We start from the raw sequence: 25,750 nt of genomic DNA, 5'->3' as shown, positions 1-25,750 counted from the left end.
TCGCGCCATGCACTTTGCTTGATCACTTTCCCACAACTCTAGAAGAAGTTTTCCTGAATATTTCAAGGCAAGCAGAGCCAGTGGCCGCCATGGCAGAGGGGAGGCTAGTTACTCACTCCAACATCTGGAGAGTCAGTTCAGGTAAAACACAACTTTTCTGTCTCATTGTACTAATCTGGAAGCAAAACAGTTTGGCTTCGAATATAAGATCATGAGTGAGTTCATATTTTCTTGTTTTACTTTTCTAAAGGTATTGCAATGATATTTCAGTTACCCGTTGGATCCAAGTATGCAGTTATTCCAAAATCAGAATCCCAAGAGCATCCACAAGGTCTTATGGTAGAAGTTTACTGGGATCAAGATGAGTCTGGTAAACTCTGCATTGCTGGTCACTCATCTGAAAGACCAGTACCTCGTAACATAGATCCCAGGAGTATACATTAGGACACTCAACCAGTTCAAGTAGAGTAGTGATTCACCCCAACTAAATCAGTAATCCTAATGATCATGGAATCGGTATAGCACAAATTCTTTTGTAAATATGACGAGCACCTGGACCGGGAGTGTTTGCCTTGATGTAGAGTTAAGCCCTTGAAATCTGATTGTAGAGGTCTAGGTTCTAGACTGGCAATCCCGATATACATCTTTGCCACTTCAAGATGCAAAGTGAGACTCCACCCATATAACTTGATTACATTGTTAGTTCAGTCGTGTCTGTCGTGTTTTAAAAAAAAATATGCTACAGTTGAGGTTCTTCACTTCTCATACTATTTGATTTCTCTTGGTAATCAGCATTAATGTTTTAAAATATACAGAAGCAGAACCGAGTACCAAATGGTTTTGTACATTTACCATAACAAACATGAAGGTGCAAATCAAACCATAATCAGTCGCTATACAACACAGTAGGAACGGGTGGAAATCATGTCACATGACTCCAAACCAACCAGTCTTTACATTCACACACATCCAAATTGCAGACAGACCATGATGCTCTTAGCGCAATCCTCTACCTAAATAGACCACATTATGGTTTCACAACACTTTGAATCACACTGCATAAATCAAAAACTGAGATGAATACCTGCCACGTTAATTGTAATAGATGTTCAAATGGGTTTAACAATTCATCTTCTCCACTCTGCTTGGCTTGCCTTGCCTGCAAAATCAAACAGTAACAAGGTCCTTCAGTATACTATTGAGTGGAATGACTAATAGTTTTTGACTTCTCCCTGAACTTCCTACAGGAAAGGATGAAAAAATAATTCATATGTTCTGAGACAGTACAAATATATACCATCAGTCCTAATCAGCAAAGATTTGAACCACATGAAATCTGTTTCCTCCCATCACAGGGTTGCAAATGTGAATTAATTACTTAAGGTTGAGATCATACCATTTCCATCCCTTGAGGCTGACAAAGATTTGTCACTTTTGATTCCACCTTTTCCACCTGATTGTACCAGTTTCTGTGTCCTTGGAGACTGTGAAGTGATTTTGCCATTAGCCGATGATGGCAGAGAATGACGGCGAGTGGAGTTAGTTTTCTCAGTCTTCTCAGTAGCCTCCAGTCCAGGCCTAGGAGACCCTTGTGCCCTCAGCTTTGCTTTTGCAGACGCAGTTGCTGCCATATAACTTGGCAATGTTGGACTGTTTTGCAACCCATTTTCTGAATGTTCTTGTTTGGCTGGAGTTGATGTTTTCCTGCTTGATTTATGGATGTCATTGCTTGTCAATTCTTCCTTTTGGCTCAAAACCCCATTTGGAACAGGGATGTTTTCATCTTTTTTACTGCTCTCTGTTAATATGTTTGACTCAACTGCAGCTTCCTCACTAGGTATATTCATTTCTTTACCAGTGCCCTCTGTCACAGGCTTCAAATCCATTGCAACCTGATCATGGGATAATATGTTAAAGGTCTCTTTTTCTGCTGATGGTTCAGGAGTTATTTCTGCATCAGGTAGACTGGATAGAGTAACTATTGGCTCTTTCATCATCTTCTCAACAGAATTATCTGTGATCCCTTCAAAAATGTTATGACCCGAAGCACTTGATGCCTTTTCAACATTCTGCTTGAGATTCTGAGCTTCAACTTCTGTCTGCATAGAATTCTCTTCTATGGGAGTATGAACCTTCCTCAAGTTACGTTTAACCTTTTCAAGCTCAATTTGTGGATTTTCCAGCACCGGATCTGCTGGCTGGCTGGAAACTTTCCGAAGTATACGTTTGGGTTTCTCAGGTTCAGACGTTGCTTGCACCGAAACACTCTCACCATTTGCAGCCGGAAGCCTCCGGGTGCTTCGCTTAATTTTGCCTGTTTGAGGATCCCGATGTGTTCTCTGAGATTTTGAATCTGGGACTTTTCTTGGTTGGGGAAGTGGTTTCCAAAAATGTGTTGCTGACCAACGTTCTAACCAGTTTGGGACTGAATTTGGATCTCGAGGTTCAAAATGCAAGCGCAAAGGCATGACGGTAGGTGAGAAAGCAAGTAGCTAAAAAGAAAAAAGAAACTGTAACAACATGCCAACTTTAATTTATGCTATCATACAAACCAAACTGTTGCAATTTAATCAGAAAATATTTTTGAATTAGACTGTCAACGTACCTTACTAATGAAAGTATTAACCATCAGCTTTGCCATTTGAGTAGAGATGTCAATTCTACCGGGATCCACTAGCTTGCCCTCCTAATGGACAATATAAAAGAGAAATATAGTTAAGCACAGCACTAAGGAACACATAACCCATGCCTGACTACATTTATAATGAGGTGAATTCATCTCAGGATATCTATACATAATGAAAATAACAAGATATTCACACAGTTCCTAGCTGACAAATGATTGATAATAAGTACAACTAGGAACCAATAGTTGGTCAAAGTACTTAAGGACCATTACCAGAGGCATCACACGGCATCTTGTTTGCACTTCAAGCCCAATATTAGACTGCCTGACTTGTCGACCGCGAATACGTGCCTGTAGCTTGACAATGCCCAACATACTGGAAAGTGTAGCAACAGCTTGTCTCCTAACCAAGTGCCCACGGATAAGTGCTTGTAGCCTTATTATGCCTTTGAGAGCCCAAAAGGCACGGCGAGCCTTCACATGGTATACCAATATCAGTGATTGCTAGACTAATATAAAAGTTCTAGCACAAGGCAAAACCATACAATAATTGAAATGATTTGGCAGCTGACATTATGCTACTTTAGCAAGAGCATTACCAGATAACCCCTAAAGGCAGCCTGTGCCTTTGTTGCAGCTTGCTCTTGCCTGATTCTTTCAGGATCATATGCTACAATTTGTGGTGTAGACCCTTGTGAATCTGTACTTTGGCTTCCTGGCTCCCCATCACCTAATACACTTGGAGCATCCTTGTTCTCCAATTCTAACCCTTTGATATCTGTGGTATTTGTGTTTTCTTGAAAAGCCACAGGTGGATCTGCAATAAATTCAGGTCCCGCTGCCCTAGCAGAAACCACCACCTCTTTCTCATTTGAAATTCTCTGCAAACCAAAGAGATAAGAAATAGTATTTGTAAATGTTAAAGCTTCTATGCAGATACAGAAAGTAAGGTACACTTACTAACATGAAAGGTATAGCTCAAATGTTATGAACAAAAGTGACAAGTAAAACTTCTCTTAACATCGAGACTTGAGAAAACTATAAGAGTAAGGTGCATGCATTTGTGTTAAAGTTGAACATTCTTACCTCTCTTCCTTTTGATATATGAGGTTTGGTCGACTTCTTCCCAAAAAGAACCGTCTTAATCCATTTAGCTGGAGATTTGCCCATTGCAGGAAGACCAAAAACGCGCAATCCTCAAGCCTGCTTTCTGCAGAGTTCCAATCAATCAAAATTTATGTACACATAGATTACAAACTGAATAACAAAAAAAAAGTCATACCAATGCAATGAATTCCAAGAAACAGGACGACTGATCTTATAATGGCATGAAAAAATTTCAAGAACCAAATACTGTAAAGAGCAGATCTTTGGATGCTTATGATGATAAATTAAGACCAGCGCACTTATGAGGTACTATCTTCAAGCAAAGGCTTCATCATTTAGCTCAATCCTAATTACAAACAATAGATGTGTACATTTCTAAAAACTGCATAAACCAAATCAAAGCACACATCCAATGAGAAAGAGAGAGAGAGAGAGAGAGAGATCCTCAAAGCATCTTCCTTTTGATCTTAGCATGCCTAAATTTCAAACTTCAAACCAGTAACAACTAGAAAAATAAGAACCAAATGCCAAAACATAATCAGATATGATCTATTTGAGCAAATCAACTACCATTACGTATATTCAAGTAATAACCATATTTGCCAATTATCTAAACCCAGAAAGAACCCAAGAAGCAATTCACCAATAACAGCACACCCACTTAATCCAAAAAGGAAATCCACCCAGAATTTCACATAACCCACAAGATCTTACAACCTTAACAAGCTGCCACACACAAATGAGGTCCAACCACCTCAGATCTGAAACTCACTTACCAAAATGTACACTTTCCAAATTCTCTACACCAACTTTTCCTGCAGAAACACAAACCTCAAACCAATCACAACCCAGTAAAACACACACCACCAAGAAAAGAAAAATGGAAACTTCCTTTACAAATTTTTGAAGGAAAAGGAAAATGTACCATGAGCAGTTTGGTGAGAGTGAGCACTGAGCAGCAACCCACAATGTGATCTAAGATCAACTACAACAACAAAAAACTATAAAGCCATGTCCTTTGCCAGACCAAAAAAAATGTCCTTTGCTTCTTTCTCTCTCTCTCTCTCTCTCTCTCTCTCCCAAAAAAAACTGAATTTGAAAAATTAGTGACTGGAGAGGTAAATCTCTGGTGCACCAAAGGTGCGCCTTAAAAAGCTGCCACTCATCTGTGATTGGCTAAGTTAGCTTGACATATCACATTGTATGACTATTTCGAATCAAACGGCAGAAATTAGATGTTATGGTGGAGAGGAGGGTAGGGGAATATTTGAGTTTGGCATAAAGAAGGATGCGTTGGCAGTCCCCAGTGCAGTTGAGCCACTTGAGCCAGTTAACTTTGGAACCAAGGGTGTGCAGTGTCTTTATTTATTCCCAAGCATGGTTAGAAAATGACGGTTGTATCCTTGTGAAATGGGGAATTGGATCCTAGGCGCCATACGGCGCGTGGTGGGATCGTGGCCGTAGATGTGGTCACGGAGTGCGAATGCAGGAACACAGTCATTATAGCAATCACTCTCTTTTACCGAAACGCCCTTCATTAAGGTGTTAGCGTTGTGTACCCATACCAACAAACACTGCGGTTTTCAATGTTTTTTTTTTTTCTTGATATTTTTGATTGAAAATAATTGCCTGATTCCCTTGTGCCACCGGGCGGATAACCGACGGGAACAATAAAAGGAACTCTTGTTTACGTAAACCTAATTATGACATTGAGTCATTTCAAAAAAAAAATATTATGACATTGAGTAATGTACGGTCTTACATGCAAATGTTGGGGCATAAGTTGATGACTCTTGCCTCGAAATCAAGTTACTCCGCAACATGCAAATTGAGTTTGGTCCTAAAAATGAAAGTTGATATTTAAGAAAGCATATAAGTACGTAAAATAGTAAATTCACTAAAAATTGAATTACCAACCAAAATTTAAACCCACAATAAAAGAACAATTAAAAGATTTTCCCTTCATTTTCTTATCAAACCAACGGTTCGTATAGATTGCTTGTAATCACATTTGAAAGGCAGACTTATGAAATTACTTGATATATATAGGTGCAAAACTAGACCGTGCCATTAGGGAAGCATTACCAATAATGTTCTCTACGATTGTGAGCTACCTACCATCATCCCAATTTCTGAGTTTGGGCAAGACACTTTATAGGTGCAGGTATAACATCTTACAAGTTACGACTATACTTCATTAGTTCATTTCAACTTAATGCAACAATGAAGTACTAGGATCAGATCACATGGTTTGGTATTAATCAAAACCGCAACACGTATTGAATTATTTAAAAAATGTATGAATTTCAATGTTGTATTTGAGTCGTTTTACGTGTTTAATTAGGTAGTTTAACTGACATCGTTGCTCATTGTTCAGATCTCACTAACATATTCAAGGGTGGTAAATTCATTTTTGATACTAAAAGAAGAAAATTGATTTAGGGGCGATCCATTATTTTATAAATTATTTATTTTCTAAAATAAACATATGAGCTGTCACTTCTGTGTGGGTTCACAATTGCTACTGTCCAGCCCAAAAAATGTCAAAGCCCAATAACTCCGACCCAAAATCCTAATGTGATAAACCACTTTAGTCCACATTCCCCCTCCTGTCAACCGCAAAATTGGTTTTAACGGCGATTTGAAATTCGAAATTCGAATCCCTCAAAAAACCGGGTCCCATGCAGCGCCAGCCGTTGTCACATCGTCATCACTCGCCGTTACTTCCCCCAAATCCCTCCCCCACTGTCCACGCGTCACCACCTCTCTCAATCACACCCGCTGGATCTCACTACTTCGTCAAGCCAAACACCTCCCCCCAATAATATACTAACACGTGCAGAAATAACGTAGACCTGGGAGTACCGGATCGCGAGTAGGAGAGTTTACCATGCGGGGAGCGTGGGGCGAGGATTCGAGTTTTCCCGCCCAAACGATAATCTGGCCAATTTTGGGAAGAAAATAAAAAGTAAAAGAAAATAAAACTGAATATAAATTAGGGCCGGCCTGTAATACAATCTCATTTTGCTTTTGAGGAAGAAGTAGAGAGAGAATACAGAGCAGTCGAATCGAAACCGGTTCAATGGAAGAGCCTCAGTCAGCCCAGTCTGCCCAATCTGGTACAGATTCATTTCTTGTTAGTGAACCTAGTCCAGCGAAATTAGGGTTCTCAGTTTTCTTGTATGTTATTTCAGGCAAGCTTCTTCGCTACGCGCTGCGGTCCAACGCCAAGCCCAAGGAGGAGAAGCCGCCGGCGCCGGAGTTGTCCAACCCGCCCTCCTCGGCGTCCAAGAGGTACGTGGCGGTGTGCTAGGGTTACAGATCGGTCACTTTGATAGTGAATTTTGACAATTGAGATAGTTTGATGGTTCTGATTTGATTTGGATTGAACTGTTGTTGTTTTCGATTGCGGATAATTTTGATCCAGAATTTTGTGTGTTTGAGTCACTGTTGAGGAAACTGCTCAATTGTGAACTCTAGAGAGTAGAGAGGAGTATAGTTTTCGATATTCGCTGTGCCGATTTTGTTCTTATTGCTTTTGGTTTGGTGTTTTTGCCTTGAAATTGTATTGAACTGTGTTTATGTGATGCCAATTTTTAGTGGAAGACCTGCATCAAATGTGAGCAGGAGCGTGAGTGTGCTCGATCTGTCGGGCAAGGTCAAGCCTGTGAAGCCGGCGAGGAGGTTATCCACTCCTAACAAGGTGGCTCGTAGTACTCCAGTTCCGAAATTGGGTGGGAATATTACTCCAGTTTCGGAGGCTAGATTGAGGAGGTATGTGAAAAGCGAGACGCCTGCTTCTGATGCTTCTAGGCTGACAAGCCGGAAGAAGTTCTGTATTCTGTCATCGGAATCGTACTGGCTTTCACAGATCAAGCTCTCGGAGGCTGCTGGAAAGCACTCGGTTTCGCTTGGGTTTTTCAGACTCGCCTTGGAGGCAGGATGTGAGGTACAATTGGTTCATACCTTTTTTTTCACCTTCCTGTTTGATATCCATTTGGACTAAATAAGTGTTCGTTTATCTATTTAACACCTCCATGCCTGAACTATAGTGTGTTTGAATGTGATGTATTAAGTGATTAGGGATGTGTGTTCAAATTCTATGCAAGAGCTAATAATGAACACCTGTTTTCTTCAGCAACCTCTTCAGCGAATGCGGGATGAGCTAAAGGCTTATGCGCTTCGTCATAAAATTGGTGATCATGCTGAACTTGCAGTCCCGCTGAAGGAATTATTTGAGAGCTATGGTGTTGTGGAAACCGAGCAGGTGCAGGTCTCGGAAACCTGTTCTCATGTACCTGATGAGGGGACTCGGTCTTCTGATGAAGATGCCAAGAGCTCTTCGTCTACAATGGGAAGTAGGAAACTGAAACCCAAGTCGTTGAATACTGATGCTGCTCAAGTTTCTCCAGACAAAAACAAAGTGAAGAAGGAAATACCTCATAAAAGCATTCCTGCAACCCGGACCAGGGCATCTGTGGCAAAGAAGTCTTCAACTCCTGGACCTGTTTCTGACTCTGGGACACGCGGATCAACAGCTAAGAAACCCCAGAAGCCAATTAAGCAAGAAGATGAGAATGAAAGGGATAGGAAGAAGCAGGGGAATAAATCTGCTGTTGAGCAAGGCAAGTGTATAAAATCATTCTGTTTGTATGTTTTTGTGTGGTAATGTGTAGTCATTGCTTAAATCTTTAGTGTGGTTCGACATTATCTAACGATTCGTTGTTGTAGCAGGCTCGCTTAGTCCTACATCAACACAGCAAGCAGTCAACGAGAACAAAGAAAATGAGGTGAGTTAGTCATATACTGATAAATTGCCTTGTTCGTTGCATCTGCATCTGGATTTGTTTTTTTTGTTTTGTTTTGTTTTTCTGTCTTTTGCTTCTTTCTCTCTATTTTCCATTGAGTCCATTTTTTTTTTCTGCAGGATGCTGTCTCAATGGAGGAGGTAAGCTTGACTGAAGTCGCATAATTGGCCATGGAAGCTGAACAAATTGCATTCTCATACTCCTGCTGGTCTGTAGTGGTTTCATTGTGGAGGATATGTATAGGTTTTTGGAATTTAGGTGAAACTTTTCAGTTTGTTTGGTAAAACCCTTATTTGCGTGTGCTTGGGTTAAACTGGGGTTGTTTGTTTATTGTTATTCAACTTCTGGTTATTTTGGTTGTACTGAACTGCAAAGTCATCTATATAGGGGTCATTTCATCATGTCTTCATCTTCATTTATAGATATTGGATTGTATTTTAAGTAATCTCATGCTGATGTTTTAGAGTTGCTAGATCAGTCTTTTACAGGAATCTCCATTTCATGTTTGTTTTGAAGTCAAGGCTAGCATGATTGATGCCTATTAGTTTGAAAGTCGTTCTCCATATTATTTCATATCCCATACCTATTCTCCATACCAAAGCTGTAGTTTCATCTGATAAAACAATTATGTTCGATAGTATTCACGTTATTTGCAATCAAAAATCAAAATACAGATTGTTTATCTTTTGCACTTATGATGACATGAGCCTTAAAAGAAACATTACGAGCAATGAACATTTACTTAGGGGTACAACACCTGTTGGATTGCAAGTTTCCCGGCAGGACAGTAGCACAAGGCATCAACCATTGCAGTCTTTCAGCTTTCCCATCCTCCAAACTAAACACTTCGGAGTTAAAAGCTTCACCATCCTCATTGCAGATGAAGTGGTTTTGTCCGGCAGCTACCGAGTGGTTTTGTCCCAAAAAAATTGTCATCTCACCTAAATTTCTAATATAGTGCCACTTCTCTTCACGATATAAGTAAACTTCAAACGGTCTGAGGTTATTGCCATAGCTTCGATGCTGAAAAATATAACTTGTCCCTGAAAAGCTGAAGACCATAAATTTCATTCCATTTAGGCTCACTAAATCAACCTTGCCCCCATTAAAGAACAAAGGCAATGCACGTCCATTATATTCAAGGGAAAACCTACGATGAAGAATTGAAGATCACAAACTACAAGCCTTCCCAGCTCATTTGATGCAAGCAACTCATCTGTGGCTGCAAGAACGTCTCGGTAGTGATTTCCATAACTTTGTAAAACAGTCCATTCCTTATTACCGTCTTCGTAACATATTAGATTTCGCTTCTCTACAAAGATTGCAAGGACTACGAAGTCTCCAGCGTTGCATAACGGGTCTGAGGACAATGTGGCCTTATGGACGACGCCATTTGGAGGGAGCTGTGGCAGGATGTTGACTAGGCGGCCGGTGAATGGGTTGAGGAGAGCCAGTGATGAGTTTTGGTCATCCAACAAGATGAGCCAATCGTCGGAGAATCCACAAGGCCACAACAAAAGAATTATTATCAAATCATATAACAATCACTTAATGAATCATAGAAAACCTAAATGGGTGTGATTTTGGAACTCCACTTCTCAACACTTTTCCATTTCACTCCACATTAAGTCCTTGAAGTGGACTGCCAAATCACTTCCTTAGAAAAAAATCAGTTTCATGACTTTCATCTTTCAACTTAAATGATCTGAAAGTCTGAAACTCATTACAGCAATTCGTACCATTCCTTGTGGTGCACCAGCCAAACTGGCTCACTCAGCGATAAAAATTGGTCATATAAGCCCCGATATAGAGAGAAGCCGGGATATAGCTCAAGAACAGTGATACATCCTCCTACAACAAACAAAAACAATTTCACAATTTTTCTGAGTTTTTCTTTCTTGAAGTAAAATGTAAAAGTGGCAAAGTTAGGAGATTATGATACATGTTAATCCACTTACTAGGTACTGACGGGGTGTGGAGAAAGAACTCAAAAAGAGAGGCTCCCAAAAGCCCAGTTCCAAAGACGCATATATAACCTATGACTGCTATCATCAAAATAATCACGATAGGCATGTCTATTAACTCATCATGCAAGATTAAAATTGAGAAGTTCCAACTAGTCCAATTTGATTCCATGAGGCCATGTCTGCAGACCCGTCCTACAACAGTTACGACTTCAAAGTCCTAACAAACTTCGGAGACCAACGAGAGCTAAATGGTTACGAACAAGAGCACAAGCAGTGGACGATGTTGCAAGAACTCATGGACCTAACTATGACGACGTTGCTGTCGAAACAGAGGAAGAGTTCATTGCAGTGAATGAGATGGGAAAGCTTGTGTCCTGCGAATCAATGAGTTGTTGCGAACACGTACCACCTTCTTTCTTTCATGGTAATAAAGTTTATCTAGTGAGCACAGCCGGAGACGTATTTATGTTGGTAAGCTTTTCGGGGAGGAGCTATTATTTTCAGCGTGAAACCTACGACGACGAGCTTAAAAGGTTCGAGGTTTACAGGTACGACGAAGGAGAGTGGCGCTACACCATAAATCTGGGGGAGGGGGGGGGGGGGGGTTACAGTTTTCTTGGGACATAACCACTCATTAGCTGTGCCCAATGCTCCAGATTTCAGACGTAATTGCATATACTTCACTGATGAATCTGATGATGGTAAAGGGAAAGTTGAAAACTTGGGAGTGTTCAGTTTAAGGGAGGGTAAAGCTGAACGAGTGCAATGGTTTACTGGTCGGTCATATTGTTAATCGACTTTTAACCTAAAAAGTTTTTGCTAGTTTATACTCCCTACAAATCTGTTATTTGCTCTTGCTAATTAAATTTTAGGAAGTACATTGTCTTGCTTATGATACGAGTTATGATGAATCTGAGTCATTGAACACAAAAAGTTGTTTACAGCTTCGAAATTTTAATTATCAAGACAAACAAATAAGGTACTTAGTGACAATAACAGACTGCTGCTGTAGTAAATTACTAAATTACTGTTTCTCTTTAGAAATACTGAATAAATTTCATAACAAACCAATGCAAATTGATACACAAACATTATATTTTACATGAGCTTGACCACCAAGGAATGTGGGCAAGACAATTGAAAGACCAAACAATCCTAAGAGTCATAATCCACGAGGAAAATATCGAAATACAGGATAAATGTTGATAGGTTCGCACAATCATTCCCAAAATAGCAATGCCACTTATAGCACGCATCCGGACCAGCAGTTTATGAATGGGTCATAATCCGCGAGGAAAATATTGAAATACAGGATAAATGTTGATAGGTTTGCACAATCATTCCCAAACTAGCAATGCCACTTATAGCACGCATCCGGACCAGCAGTTTATGAAGGAGTTAGTCTGCTGTCCAACTCTGTTCCACAATTTCCCTAACTCTCCGATTGTACTCTCGCTTGTTCTCACTGAACATGCGAGCAGCTTCTGAATTTGCAGGAGAATTCGGGTTAGGATCACACAGTAGTGACTGCAATAAGCAAACAGCAAGTGTTAAAGTTTTGGATCTCTACAACACAAAGTGTTTCAGTCCATAGATGATCCATATTCAAGAAGCTAGAGATCTACATTCAAATGTGCAGAAATATTGTAGGAGTATATTAATCCCACACCACACTTTTGCAAGCTTTGTGCAACGATCATTATAGTGAAAAACAACTATTCTATGTACAGTCAACCATACCTGGATGGACGTGAGTATAGCTGCCACATCATAAATAGGACTCCACTGATTTTGCAATATGTCTAAGCAAATACTCCCATCAGCATAAACTGACCAATTTGGAAGGAAAGGTTTAATTTTGATGGACACCAGATGAGAGATATGGAACAAGAAACAGGTATTAATCTCAAGAATACAACTTACTATTTGGATGAAACATTCGAGAAACAAATCGCACAGTCGGTGGTTTGTTTGGATAATCTTCAGTGAACTGAAGAGTCAACTTAAATGTGCCTGCATAGTTCAATAATGTGGATACAGTTAGGTGATGTGACATAAATACTAAAAGGTTTCAGATTCCAGTCCTCAGATTTTTTATTCTCTTTCTTTTCTTCTTAGAGAGCAGAAACTTATATTTTTCAAGTAGTCAAACAACAGAATATGGACATCTATTTCATTAAGGGATAACGTAAAACTTATTCATCCTTCCACTTATTGAAAGAAAACATTCATCAAATTGGGCTACTCTCCTTTTTACTTTTCTGCTTATACAACACAAGTAGTATGATTTAGCAAACACTAATACCCAGATAATATGTTTGCATGTCCTTCAAGAGACATAAATTTAAAAGCATACTGTTTTGAGAATGAGACAGCTCAAGAGTTTGACATACTCATGCATATAACTTTGCTGATACAAATGAATTGTGCTAAGAATGACTAATCCCATAACAGCAATGAAGTAAAGGATTCATCTAATCCTAAATCCGAGATTACCCTCTAGAATCCAACAAGTAGATAAAACCCAAAAGTCTAAAAACCATTGTGTATTTTCTGTTTAATTGTCCTACAACATAAGTTCCATATATGACGTTCAATGTCATTGGAGAATGTGAAACTTAGAATAATGTAACCAACTCAAGAGTTTCAGGGAAAGGATTTACTGACCTCCATCCCAAGGAGTATCATCAGGACTGCAAACCAAACCAAACAAATTCATGAGAAATGCCTTCAACCAAATACACTTGGGCATAAACAAAAACACCTTATTTTTATGCATTTCATATAATCCAACTCACCCAAATATAACAGCATTCCACAGCATTATATTGTTGTCTTGGGGTGCCCCACTGATCCCTGCAGGCGGGTCCTGTTGCAGCCTCTTGAAGTCTCTCATCAGCCTCTTCCTTGCAGGAGTCGACATTGCTACCCCACCAACAAGTAAAAATCATCACAACTCAGCAAGTACTTTCAACATTAATGCAAAGGATAAGTTAGCAACTTGTCCTAGTGCCCGCACTAAAGAACACTACTTTGATGCACCAAATCCAGATACAATAGCAAATTGACAACGCAAATTTGTTCCATGAAACACAGAATTATATATACAATCACTTCAATACACCACATATATGTTTCTGACTCGATTACATGCACACAAAACAAATCTCACGAAACCAAAATAAAGCTCAAACATTAGAAATTCCACTTCAATCAAGCCACTTTTTACATGTATACAGCTCCATCATGCAATACAACCAGCTTAATCATCTTTCTATTACCATCACAACTACAACAAAACCTAATTCACATTTCTTATCAAACAAAGCCACCAGCTTGGCCTCATCCAAGCATAAAGCTCCAATCTTTCCCCTCAAACCAAATTACCCACCTCACAATTAATCAAATTCAGATAAATAATGAGAAAAGAGAACACAAATGAAACTAAACATGATTGGAAGGAGATTCTCCTGACCTGGAGCTCCTCCGAATCTCCAAGAGGTCTCGATCCGAATCGGGTTGATGATTCAGAGACCAAGAGGGTGATCGGAAAAGGGTTTAGGGACGTGGGTTTTGATCAGATCGAGTCCATTTAGGTTTGGGCAGAGAGGAACACAAAGGAGCTCTGTAGCTATATTAGTGTGGGGGTTGAGAGAGAGAGAAAGAGGGTGTGTTTGTTTTGTTTATAGGCTAGTGAGTGAGGAATGAATATGAGAATTCAGCAATGGGGTTGGGTCGGTCTACTCAGCAAAGGTCCCTACTACTTTGGCTAGTTGGCCTCTTTCTTTATCAGAGCCTTTCAGTGAATGGAGGAAATTTCTTCCAACTTTTTCTTTTCTTTTCTTTCTTTACTTTTTTTTTTTGGTCCATTCACTAAAAAATCATAAAAAGCAACAACCCAAATAATAAAAATAAAAAAGTAACAAGAAACTAACTAGACAAAGTAACTAGTAAATAGAACAACATGACTTAATGATGACACGGCAAACCATCGTTTCTCAACACCAAAGATAGGGAAGTTGGGGGCGTATTAGCCCACTCCGTAGAGCACAACTTCTTCATTGCAAGCTTTGCCGCGGCATTAGCAGCGCGGTTAGCATTATGCGGAATCCAATTTCAGAAAACTTCTTCAAACAAAGAGCTCAACTGAAGCACATTCCTTAAAAAAAGCACCGACCTCCAATTAGCACATACATCACCCCTTAGAGCATTTTATGACTTCTTTGCAGTCCATTTCCACCACAACCTTCTTAGCACTAAGATTAGCTGCCTTTTCAAGCCCTAACAAAGCGGCATTCGACTCTGCCTCCACCGCCGAATTGTGGGAACTCAAAACACTTGCAATGCACTCACCCCTAAAGTCACAAATAACCACCCTTATCCCATTGTTAGGGTGCGTGGACTTCCAAGCTGCATCAAAATTCACTTTGACAAAGTTAGGAGGAGGAGGCAGCCATGAAGCAACCGTATCATTCCCCTCCCTATCATTCACCATAATAGGTTGAGCTGCAAACCACTCTGAAAAACTGCTTTGAATCCTATCAATTGTGGCAGTAGGATATGGAGCAATCTTTTTTCATTACAACTTTACACATTTGCTTCCAAATTTCCCATAGGTGACATCACACAAGAAGGAAGAGCTTAGAAGAATCTCCCCCTAAAGTATTAAACTTTTTTTGCATAGCAAGCAACCATATATCAAGAGTGGAAATTGAGGCTTTGTCAGAAACATAACCAAGAGTACTTCCAAACCATACTACCGCAGTCCACAGGCATAGTAGTAAACAATGCTCCACCATTTCTTGCTGCTCACCACATAACTCACAAGCCGAGCTAGGAATAATTTTTTCTTTTGAAAATGCACCAATTTGTAGAGAAAGCATTAGAAAAGAGCGCGCCACAAGAAATTTGAGAGTTTTGGAATGAAACCTGGTTGCCAAATATCCTTCTAGACATTGGGATCAATACAGTGAGACGTAGAAGGCATGCAATGCTTCACATAACCTTTCTTCATCTCAATAAAAATCGTCTTGTACCCACTTTTTGCAGAGTATAGACCACTCTTGGAGTGAGGCCACACAAGTATGTCCTTCTCATGCTCATCACCAACCGAAATAGCATTAATGACACAACAATCCATATCATTGAGAAAACCTTTCAAATGAGCTATATTCCAATTCCTCTGACTATCGAGCAAATTCGCAACCAACAAAAGAGTAAATCTATTAGACGTATCCGTGGGGACAATACGACCCCCCCTTGCCATTTGGGATCCACCTATCAACCCAAACATCTATGCTTCTTCCATTACCAACTCTCCAAATCGACTCCTCCATAATTGAGTCTCTCCCTGCCAGTAAGCTATTCCAAATCCAAGACGGCCTTGACCCTGTCTTGGCCTTCAAGAAACTTTCATGAGGAAAATATCTTACTTTTAGAACACGAGCCCATAAAGATGTATGATTGTTCACGAGCCGCCAACAATGCTTAACAATATAAGCCTGCAAATTTTTGAACCCGAGGCCACCCTCAAACTTCTCTTTGCAAAGATCATCCCACTTCTTCCAATGCATTTTCTCCTTAGACTCGTTAAAACCCCACCAGAATTTGGACAAATCTGAGTTAATTGACTTACACAATGTCTTAGGGAGAAGAAAAATAGACATTGGATAAGCCGGGACAGCCATAGCCACGGCTTTGATGAGGACTTCTCTTCCCGCTTGAGAAAGGATATTAGCCTTCCAACCTTGAATCTTCTGGTTAATCCTTTCACGAATGTAAGCCATCGCGCTTTTCTTAGAGTTTCCCCAAATGGTTGGGAGACCAAGATAAATGCCCGGCTGAACACTGATTGGAATTTGCAGCTCCTCAACAACCATTTCACGAACCTCAATTGGAGAGTTAGCAGAGAAATATATTGATGACTTGCCAAGGTTTACTGCCTGACCTGAAGCTTCACAGTAAGTATCCAAAATTGACTTCAACACTCTGCAATTTGAAACCGAGGCCTTGGAGAACAAAATGGTGTCATCAGCAAACATTAAGTGTGAGAGACTAGGACATTGAGGACTGAGCTTAATAGACTGCAGCCTGCCATTATTGATCTCAGAATCAATATTTCTCGACAACACCTCCCCCACAAGCAAAAAAAGATATGGCGACAGAGGGTCACCCTGCCTAAGACCACGCGATAGGTTGAAAGAGCTTCCATGTTTACCATTAATCATAATAGAAAAAGACATAGAGGTCACCACCTTCATACCAGCTTCACCCAAGCCAAACTAAAGCCAAATTTCACTAAAGTTGCTTCTAGAAAATCTCACTCCACCCTATCGTAAGCCTTCTGCATATCCAACTTGGTATATGGATAAGGTTATGTTAGATAAGCAAGTTTGTGTTACCTTTTGAGGTGCGCTGAGATCCATGTGGAGAGTCTTCGTTCCTGTTTAAGTCTCAATAAGGGGATATCGATACTTGTTTTACCTTTGCTTTTGAACATGATTTGCTTCGAGTTAAGAAGGGAAGACCATAGAGCTTTCAACAAGCTATGATCATGATCAACGATTATGATGGCTTCTCTCACATCAACGTTGTTCCTCTTGAATTCGTGTGGATTTGGGTTAAGATCCAGCACATGTCGGTGTGGCTGCTCACAACGCCAACTGCTCGGCTTATAGGTGAAACAATTGGGTCAGTGTTGCAGGTTGATGAGTCGGGGTACAACATAGATCTCACTAGAGTTCGGCTGATCCTCTCCCTCAATGAACCGGTGAGGCTAGATCATCACCTCCGTATATTGCCGAACCATGTCGTCACCGTGCTTTACAAGTATGAGAGGCTGGTTGGTCACTGCCAAGGTTGTATGATGGTAAATCACTGTGGAGTTCCATGTCCCCTCAAATCTGAAAACCGAGAGGGTTCTGTGGCTGCTCCGCTGGCTCCTCCAACTAGGGTTAGCCTTCCTCCTCTGATCACCTTTTAGTGGCAATGCTCCGGCAACTCTCACTACCCCTAAGATGCCTAGGTTGTCATCTCTTTTCCCTACAGAGAAGATATCAGTTCCAATCTGACATGTGCCCAAGTTTCTGTCACCAGTAAAGGTAACAGGGCTCTGTCGTAACAAGGATGAGGATGGTAATGATTTTGGCAAGCGGTCCAAGCCAGGGGCGGATACACTCAATGAGCTCTATGGGCTTGAGCCTAGACGAAAACTGTCACCATATATTACTCATTATATGCGCCCACTAGCATAATGTCCAAGGCAGTTTAGTTGGTTAAGTCTCTCCACATGGAAACCTGAGGTCTCAAGTTCGATCATGGTCTTCATTTTTTAGACCATTATACTTTTCTTTCTCCTCTCTTCTTTTTCTCCTTTGTTTAATTTCCTCTTTTTTTCATTTCTTAAAGTTTTTTTTCCTATTTTGTTAGTATTTCTTGATTTCTTTCATATATTGTCTTCCTTTTGTTTTCTCCATCTAAGGTATAGTGATGATTACCGTATATATTCATAATTCTGGATTTTAAATTTATCATCTTAATATAAAAAATCCTACAAATGTTATTGGAAAAACTCTCAATTAGCCTAGACAAGTCATTCGCTCGAATTGTAGGTTATTTTTTTCGTATTGCTTTTCGTTTTTTTGTTTTTGCTGAATTATTTTTGGTTATGTATGATTTTTCCTTTTATAGTTGGTAGCTAATAATGAGTTTGTTTTTGTATCGGAGCTTGCTCCTACCTGACCTAGCAATATTTGGTCATGATTGATTTAGGCAGAATGAAGTTATTCATTTTCTATAAAAAAAAATTACAAGCTAGGTCACGGGTTTAATTACACCTTAACAGCTGGGTCATGTCTACACAAAATCCCTGTTCAAAATACAAGCTAATGTGAGCTGGTAATGAATATCACACAGGCTGCACCACACTAGTACGCATCTAGTAAAAACGAAAAAGTAATTAAGAAATGGAACACAAAAGTAAGTTTAATACACAATTTGATGATGAATGGAACGTACTTTGCCTGAAGCAACTCCTTCAATTAATGTTACTAATTAACAAATAATCAGAAACAAAAAACGTCTATACATTTATATGTAGCACGTATCAATTCTTGTGATCTTCACTAGGAGATGTAGATGCACTCTTGTGGGTGGCAAATGGCAATGAATTAGGTGGCTGGAGAAACATCAAACTCCCGGGCTGCGAAATATTTGCCGATGAAGAATTCGGTTTGCTCAAATAGCTTGATGCACATCCGATAATATTGTTCCCGTTAATTTCTGTTTGCAGATAGGAATTCGAGGAAGAGGTGGCACCGTTACTACTAGTAATTCCCGGGAAGTGATCACCCCATTTCAATTTCTGAGCGATGATGTTATTAAAGTGATCTCCACCTGTATTCTGATTATTATTGCTACTTCCATTTCCACCATTACTACTATTGCCGATGATTGATGTAAGTGCGGCTGCTAGGGCAGATTGGAAACTTGGATCGGCGGTAATTGCCTTTGTTGCTGCTGCAATAGTTTCCGGTAACTCAAACTGTTGAGGAGTTGCATTGTTCTTCTGCATGTAGTTCTGGTACTTGCTGTTTTGCATAGGTTGCTGCTGCTGCCTTCCGAGAATAGGGTTCTTGTTGTTGTAGGGTAACTGAGTCCCATTTCCATAGGAAAGGAACCCATTGTTAGTCCATGACATGATGTTGTTGGATTGATCAGAAGAACTAAAGTTGAGACTGGTGGGAGGGTATAGTACTTGGTGGGCAGAATTTAGAGTTGATGAAGCAAATTTGTTCAAGTGGGATGAGGAAGAGGAGGATGGGTTTGATGTGAGGTCCAAGGTGATTGTTGGTAGTGAAGATGACATAGAAGAGTTGGGTATGTAGAATCTGGATCTTGAATTATCGGAAACATAATAATTGTATCCATTAAGGGCAGCGGCCGCAGTCGTGGCCCCAGCCGAAGGGTTCAGACCAGGGCGGGAGGAGCTAGATGACGAGCCAGACAACAGCATGGAAGCGGCAGCAGAGGTGGTGGAAGCCATGGCGGTGGCTGACATTGGAAGTGGGTGATTGTGTGTTCCTTCGTACGTGGTGATTAAGATGGACATGTCGTCCGCGCATCTTTGAACCTGAGAATCAAAATATATCATTAGTTCATTGTGAATCACACTACTAAACCACATTAATTTCTATTCATGTATATCAATCATTCGTAATAGTCAATTAAGTTGGCGCATGTTACCTGTTTCCTTACTGGACATGATGGTGCGATGGTGCAACGATAGTATGCTCTAGGGCAAGGGTTTCCCTTTGCAATCTTCTGACCATATTTCCTCCACTGGCATCCATCATTCATCTGAGTCCAAAGTCAACCACATAAGTTGATACTAAACGTACTCCATTATGCATGTAAAGAAGTAAGTATGAATTAATCACTATTTGATTATTTGGTTATGAACGCTAACCGTTGGGGTGTCACATCTAGCTCTGACCGAGACCCTAGCTTTTTTTACTGGACTCTGCTGTGCAACTTCATCTTCTATACTTCTCATCGTCTTGAGAACCTTTTTCGGTGGACATGTCTCGCCTGCTTCTTCATTAGGTACTTCTTCAACGCTGCTTGCAGGACTTGGGTTTGACAAAGGCATCTGATGGTCAGTTGTAGTACTGCTTGATTTAGCAGGTGATTCATATTTGCAGTCTAGTCCTAGTGACAAACTCTTTTCATCATCCTTCTCCGTTTCTTTCCCGACTTGAGCACAAGGGCTTTTGCTCTTTTCCTTGGCCTTTTTCCGTTTGCTGGAAAAAGATCCGAGGCTGAGGGAGACAAGCTGCTCGGACTCATCATCGTCTTGATGATTATCGGTTGCAATGCAATCCTTACCGGATTTAGTTGCTTTCTGTTGAATGCCATGGTACTGCATTTGAAGTGCTTGGTAGTCCTCCATTATTCGGTCTAAGTGCTTCTTCAGCCTTTGGTTCTCTTCTCTCACCTCACCCATTTCGGCTCTGGCAGATTCTAGCTGATAATCCTATAAAATTGATGTTTAGAAATTTATCTTAGCACTAGCTTAAATTTGATTCTCCAGCTTATCATATGCCAATAAATATCATATGATCGAAAAGTATGTATATAAAACAAATTCTTAAAAAGCTCCGAGTACCTGCTCCTTTCGGCTTGATGAAGTAGAAGCCACTGAATGATCAGGTTCAATCAAAGAGGACCCTTTGATGTTACTCGTGGTTGATATCTGTTCATTAAGCACAAAAGAATTCAAGAACTAATTAATTAAATAAACTGTAGATAGATGATGAGACACTAAGCTGCCAGTTAATTAAGCATATCGTTGAATGATAAACGATCACACTCATAATCAGTATCAATATGGTTTACTTTGCAGAAGGGGAATTAATTATATGGCCTAAATTAAAGTCATTATCCTTTGTTAAAATTTATCTTCTCAATTAGATCTTGGTCATATAAATGATTATCAGACTACAAGATATAAAATTTCCAAAACATCACTGCGCAACAAGCTCGGCTCTGCTGTTGTTTCATAACCGTACGTGTATTATCGTCTTCATGAATATATAGAAACGAGAAGGTAAACCAAAGAAATAAATCGTGGATGAGATATATAGTTTTGAAAGTACTACCCCTAATATTCTCTTTAAAAAGGTGCAATATTTGCAATGATGAATGAGGTATTTCGATCAGTTAAGATTACCAGCTGCTCTCCGAAGCTCAGATCTTTTTGTCTTGCTGAAGATGATTTCATTTCGTTATTCTCTTGGCCTTCTTTTTGAGTTCCGGCCTATAATACGCAGATCCAAAAATTAATTATGATAATAAATATATCCATTAGATATCAAGATATGATCTTCGATCAAATGCCTGTAATATATGATCATCGATCGATCAGATGCCTGTAATATCTTGTAACAAATGCTCATATTATAATTAAGTTCTTTCATGACATCCATAAGTTAACTTGGAAAGAAACAGATCGATGCAGTCATGCAATAATATAGTTATAGCTCATTACTTACTTTGAGAACACTTTCTGCTTTGCTATGAGTTTCTCGATCATCATCATCATCATGACGAGCAGTAGCAGCAGGAATTTTAGATTCAAGCAGTACTACTCTCTTCTCTTCCTGTTCTTGATCTCCATGATAAGATTTATCCACAGCAGCCTCCATTATATCTTTATCTTTTTAGCTTCTAATTCCTCCTTCGTTTTCCTTTCTTTCTTCTTATCAATTGTGAGGGGCTCCTTTTCTTATATAGACAGCATGCAGTATTTGACCAAAACTCTGATAATTTATTCAAAACCCTCGAAATGTCAACTTACCCCATTCCCCAATTGCAGCTAATTAATTTTCATTAATCAATCTTGTTAAATAAAGGAAAATCAAACTGAGAAAAAAGGGAGAAGAATTCAACGTCAACGTTTGAGATACGTAACACGAAAATATATATAAGAAATAATGGCTTCAAGAGGAAGGTTGAAGCCGCAAAGATCGGTCCCTACGCAATTCAAACAGTAATCGTTGAAGTTTCGTGCGTTGCCTAAAGAGTCACATGGAGAATTTTTTTTTTTTCGTAATTTTTGGTTCTCTAATTCGTGGTCCAACATTGACTGGCCTCACAAATACACTGATCGAGAGTCAGGGACTTGGAATTAATCATTCACCTTCAGTCACCGGAGCTTAGTTTTCAGGGAGGTGGGTCTTGGGGTGGGGTACCCTTTACTCCTTTAGGGTTAGGATTTCGTTAAAGGTTAAGGTTCAGGCCGGTCAACTATGGGTGATAAGTCTGGCCATGCAATTGAAGTGTCGGTTTCAAGGATTGTTTGCTAGCTTCTACGAGATCTGGCCATGCAATTGACCCTGTTTAAACATGATTACTACACGTTGGAATTGCAAGCCAAGTAGGTGTGGAATTTCTCTCCAATATATAATTGATCCATATATATACATATGCATATTACCCACTTCCTTGATTATCGACATATATAGTTAGCTAGTTGCTGGAAGGGTCTGCAATTCTAACTAGCGACTGAAACATGAATCTAAGTTGCATGTATTCATTGTGGATTTACACAACTGCTGAAAAAACCGCTTAAAAACATACACATGTATATTAACATTATAAGACTCTCGCGTACTTGGGGTCGAGCATGTGTCAAATTAATGAAATTTCGTCATACAATTTAGATGATCGATATTGTGAATTAATCATCCATGCCATAAGAATTATTATTACTTTTTATAGTCGTCTCGACTTTTTATATATTTCAAAGGAGACAAAAGAAACGATGCATACCTGCCAATATATATATATATTATACATTATGATATATTAATTACTTAATATTGTCTTATGGCATGCAAATTGTTCCACCGTTTTCTAATAGTAAACATTCGGTGATATCATTATAAAAGTTCTACCATGACGAAGGGACGAAAGGACGTGACTCAGGCTGATAAATAATATCGTTCAAAGATCGATACATGGATTTGATCTTAGATCGAGTCAATGTTATTGTACATTTTCAAAAAATTAAGTACGGTGGCCATCGTAATTTGACATTATATACAGCAATAGCCAGCGTTGTCGGCATATCCTATATCGAGGTAAGACTTGAGAGAAATTAGACCATAATATTCGCGGATCATTCTTACAGAGAGAACACTATAATTAGTGTTTCATTCTAAACTTTGACATATATATCGAGGAAGAAAATAATTTTGACAAAATGAGAAGATCAAGCAATTAGAGTGTATTAATCGGGTCGTACCAGTCTATCAACAATGGTCTGTAACCCTATAAATAAACGAAGCAAGCAACATTTAAGCATATGCATCATGGCATCTATATTATAAAACATAAGATTGTTAATTAGCGTAGAACTCGGACATGAGCAGCCCTGTCATATGTTGATTAGTATAAGTAATTACCTTGGGATCGAGGCCGTTCACGTCTAATAATTTGCTTTGATTCATTCCAAGTTATAACCTGGACTCGGGGACAAGAACACATTTAACTGCACGTCGATATATAGCTAGATATATGAATGTACGTACTATTATGTATTAATACAGCGTATGTATATATATTATTTTATTTGTCCAAGAAAAATAAATTAACCCAAGAAAACAATACAGTGCATCGAAATAAGACTCATATATATGCATGCATGAGGTGAACAATGCATAATTATACACACAATTTCATAAACTTATTAAAAACAAGAATGATAATATCTTAATTTGTATATCGAGTAACTTGGAGATGTGTATGCATCATTCGGATAACTTATGGCCGAACCTTTCAATTAGTTTTAGAAAATATATTGTATAAACAATCTAATTAATAGGTCAATGCCCCGTACTTAATTCTTGCTTAAATTATCTTACATGTAACGTGTGGGTTGGTACTGTAACAAATTGCTGAGTTTAATAATTAAGTAGTCTACGATCTGGAGAGATTAATTAATAATTTTAGAGCTATAAGACGTATACTTAATTGGAAAACTGGAGTTCAAACCAGTCATGCAATATAGGGGCCGTGCCCTAATGGGATAATGATCGAACAATTCGATCATTTACAAAGTTCCGTATAAACGTACTCCATGCACTGGGATTTTGGGAGAATTCATATGCACCCTTAGAAAGTCATCCCCTCTCAAGCTTGAGACTTCTGCTAGATTCTTCGTTCATTAAAAATATTTAATCAATCAAATAATGTATCTAGGCTAGCTAGTCAACTCTTATGATCCAAAAAATAATAATACTGGATTTGCGTTTTGTTAAGCGCATTTTGAAACGGATCTCTTTAACCAGAAAGCAGTTCAGCTTCGAGTCATAAGAATTAGGTAAAATTGTTAAAATACATTTTAAATTTGGCTGAAATTATCAATTTGTACCACAAACTTATATTTGAGTCAATTTACCTCCTAAACTTGGTAAAAATTGCCGATTTGCACCTCATCCGTTAAATTTAACTGTTTATATCTAATTTTGCGTCAAATGTCATACACATGAGGGGTAATGTTGTCATTTTCTATTTATATTTTTCTTAAAAACAAATAAAAAATTCTTTAAAATGAGGATTATTTTTTAATCAAATTAGTTATTTACTGTTCCGGGAGAATTACTATTCTACCCCTTGTGTGTGTTTTAGCCTAATAGGTTTCCTGTTAGGAGATAGATTAACATATCTGTAATAGATTAGAACTCCGAATCCTACGAGATTATGGTTTTGTAATGCCTATACATATACCCCCATATCATTCAATAAAGATACCATTATTTCATCATGCATCATTTACATATTTTTTCTACATACTTAATCCTACTTCGAATTATATATTCAACATACTCACTCATTCAAATATAGTGTGTTCTATATATATATTTTTATATGTACACATTGTTGGAAGAGGAACGAAACGAGAATAATAACGACGTAATGGAACAAAACGTAACCGTTTATTGATTGATAATGTGGCCTATATATAGGTATTACATAACCACAATCATGTAGGATTTCGAATCCTAATCTATTACAGAGATGTGAATCTATCTCTAACAGGAAACATAATAAGGCTAAGACACACACAATGGTATAATAGTAATTCTCTCGGAACAAACTTTATTTTTAATTTTCAATGTATTTATTTATATTTTTCTAATATTTTTAACATACCATATCATGTAAAATAATAAATATATAAATCAATAACATTTCGAAAAAAAACATTGTAGCAAGTGTTCCACTTAAGTAATTTTATTAATTTATTTTATTATTAAATATGAATAAATATATAATAACAATAATGCCCCTCAAATGCATGACATATGACTTAAAATTGGACGGAGAACATTAAATTTAACGGATATGGTGCAAATCGGCAATTTTTACCAAATTTATGAGGTAAATTGACTTAAATATAAATTCGGGGTGCATATTGACAATTATAACCAAATTTAAAGTGTAAATTGGCATTTTTGCCTAAGAATTAATATGATCTAACTAGTTGCAAACTCGATCAGACTAGGTAGCATATATATACAGAAAATAAACTTATAACCAAGTCGTTTTCCGATTATTAGTGTTCTCAATCTCCCATTTCCTTTGTAGATCGACATCAATCACGTTTGCATACAGCTCTCTTTTTACTTTGCTGGGTTGGGTTCGACGAAAACTATTCTCAATCGAACGTATGTATAGAA

The 25,750-nt window shown here is 38.7% G+C and overlaps 4 protein-coding genes across 6 annotated transcripts; 1 reads left to right on the top strand and 3 right to left on the bottom strand.

Moving 5' to 3' along the window:
- Positions 1–765: 765 nt before the first annotated feature.
- On the bottom strand, positions 766–4,608 carry LOC126796278 (protein IQ-DOMAIN 31). Of its 2 annotated transcripts, none has more exons than XM_050523062.1 (7): positions 4,510–4,608; positions 3,713–3,836; positions 3,226–3,507; positions 2,900–3,100; positions 2,606–2,686; positions 1,397–2,492; positions 766–1,159 (listed from the first exon to the last, which is right to left on the bottom strand). In XM_050523062.1, exons 2-7 carry the CDS (start codon positions 3,794–3,796, stop codon positions 1,128–1,130), a joined length of 1,776 nt encoding a protein of 591 aa, XP_050379019.1. In that variant the 5' UTR covers positions 3,797–3,836; positions 4,510–4,608; the 3' UTR covers positions 766–1,127. The 2 variants fall into 2 exon arrangements, with proteins under 2 accessions (XP_050379019.1, XP_050379020.1); XM_050523063.1 differs by having other exon boundaries at positions 3,713–3,829; positions 4,510–4,548.
- Positions 4,609–6,771: 2,163 nt separating this feature from the next.
- Positions 6,772–9,010, top strand: LOC126796279 (uncharacterized). Of its 2 annotated transcripts, none has more exons than XM_050523064.1 (6): positions 6,772–6,852; positions 6,928–7,027; positions 7,334–7,682; positions 7,872–8,358; positions 8,465–8,523; positions 8,661–9,010. In XM_050523064.1, exons 1-6 carry the CDS (start codon positions 6,816–6,818, stop codon positions 8,703–8,705), a joined length of 1,077 nt encoding a protein of 358 aa, XP_050379021.1. In that variant the 5' UTR covers positions 6,772–6,815; the 3' UTR covers positions 8,706–9,010. The 2 variants fall into 2 exon arrangements, with proteins under 2 accessions (XP_050379021.1, XP_050379022.1); XM_050523065.1 differs by having other exon boundaries at positions 8,468–8,523; positions 8,661–9,008.
- A 2,481-nt stretch (positions 9,011–11,491) lies between these two features.
- On the bottom strand, positions 11,492–14,177 carry LOC126793479 (ubiquitin-conjugating enzyme E2 2-like). The gene is made up of 6 exons (XM_050520016.1): positions 13,984–14,177; positions 13,307–13,433; positions 13,176–13,201; positions 12,432–12,521; positions 12,249–12,337; positions 11,492–12,035 (listed from the first exon to the last, which is right to left on the bottom strand). Exons 2-6 carry the CDS (start codon positions 13,429–13,431, stop codon positions 11,907–11,909), a joined length of 459 nt encoding a protein of 152 aa, XP_050375973.1. The 5' UTR covers positions 13,432–13,433; positions 13,984–14,177; the 3' UTR covers positions 11,492–11,906.
- Positions 14,178–18,371: 4,194 nt separating this feature from the next.
- On the bottom strand, positions 18,372–21,749 carry LOC126794165 (WRKY transcription factor 72A-like). The gene is made up of 6 exons (XM_050520825.1): positions 21,560–21,749; positions 21,238–21,324; positions 20,674–20,760; positions 19,975–20,541; positions 19,752–19,865; positions 18,372–19,638 (listed from the first exon to the last, which is right to left on the bottom strand). The coding sequence occupies exons 1-6, from the start codon at positions 21,710–21,712 to the stop codon at positions 18,613–18,615; spliced, it is 2,034 nt and encodes a 677-aa protein (XP_050376782.1). The 5' UTR covers positions 21,713–21,749; the 3' UTR covers positions 18,372–18,612.
- Between the last annotated feature and the right edge of the window lie 4,001 nt (positions 21,750–25,750).

Source organism: Argentina anserina, chromosome 5, assembly GCF_933775445.1.
Source record: "Argentina anserina chromosome 5, drPotAnse1.1, whole genome shotgun sequence".
Taxonomy (NCBI): Eukaryota; Viridiplantae; Streptophyta; class Magnoliopsida; order Rosales; family Rosaceae; genus Argentina; species Argentina anserina.
The sequence above is the reverse complement of the archived record's forward strand: the minus strand, read 5'-3'. Positions and strand labels throughout refer to the sequence as shown.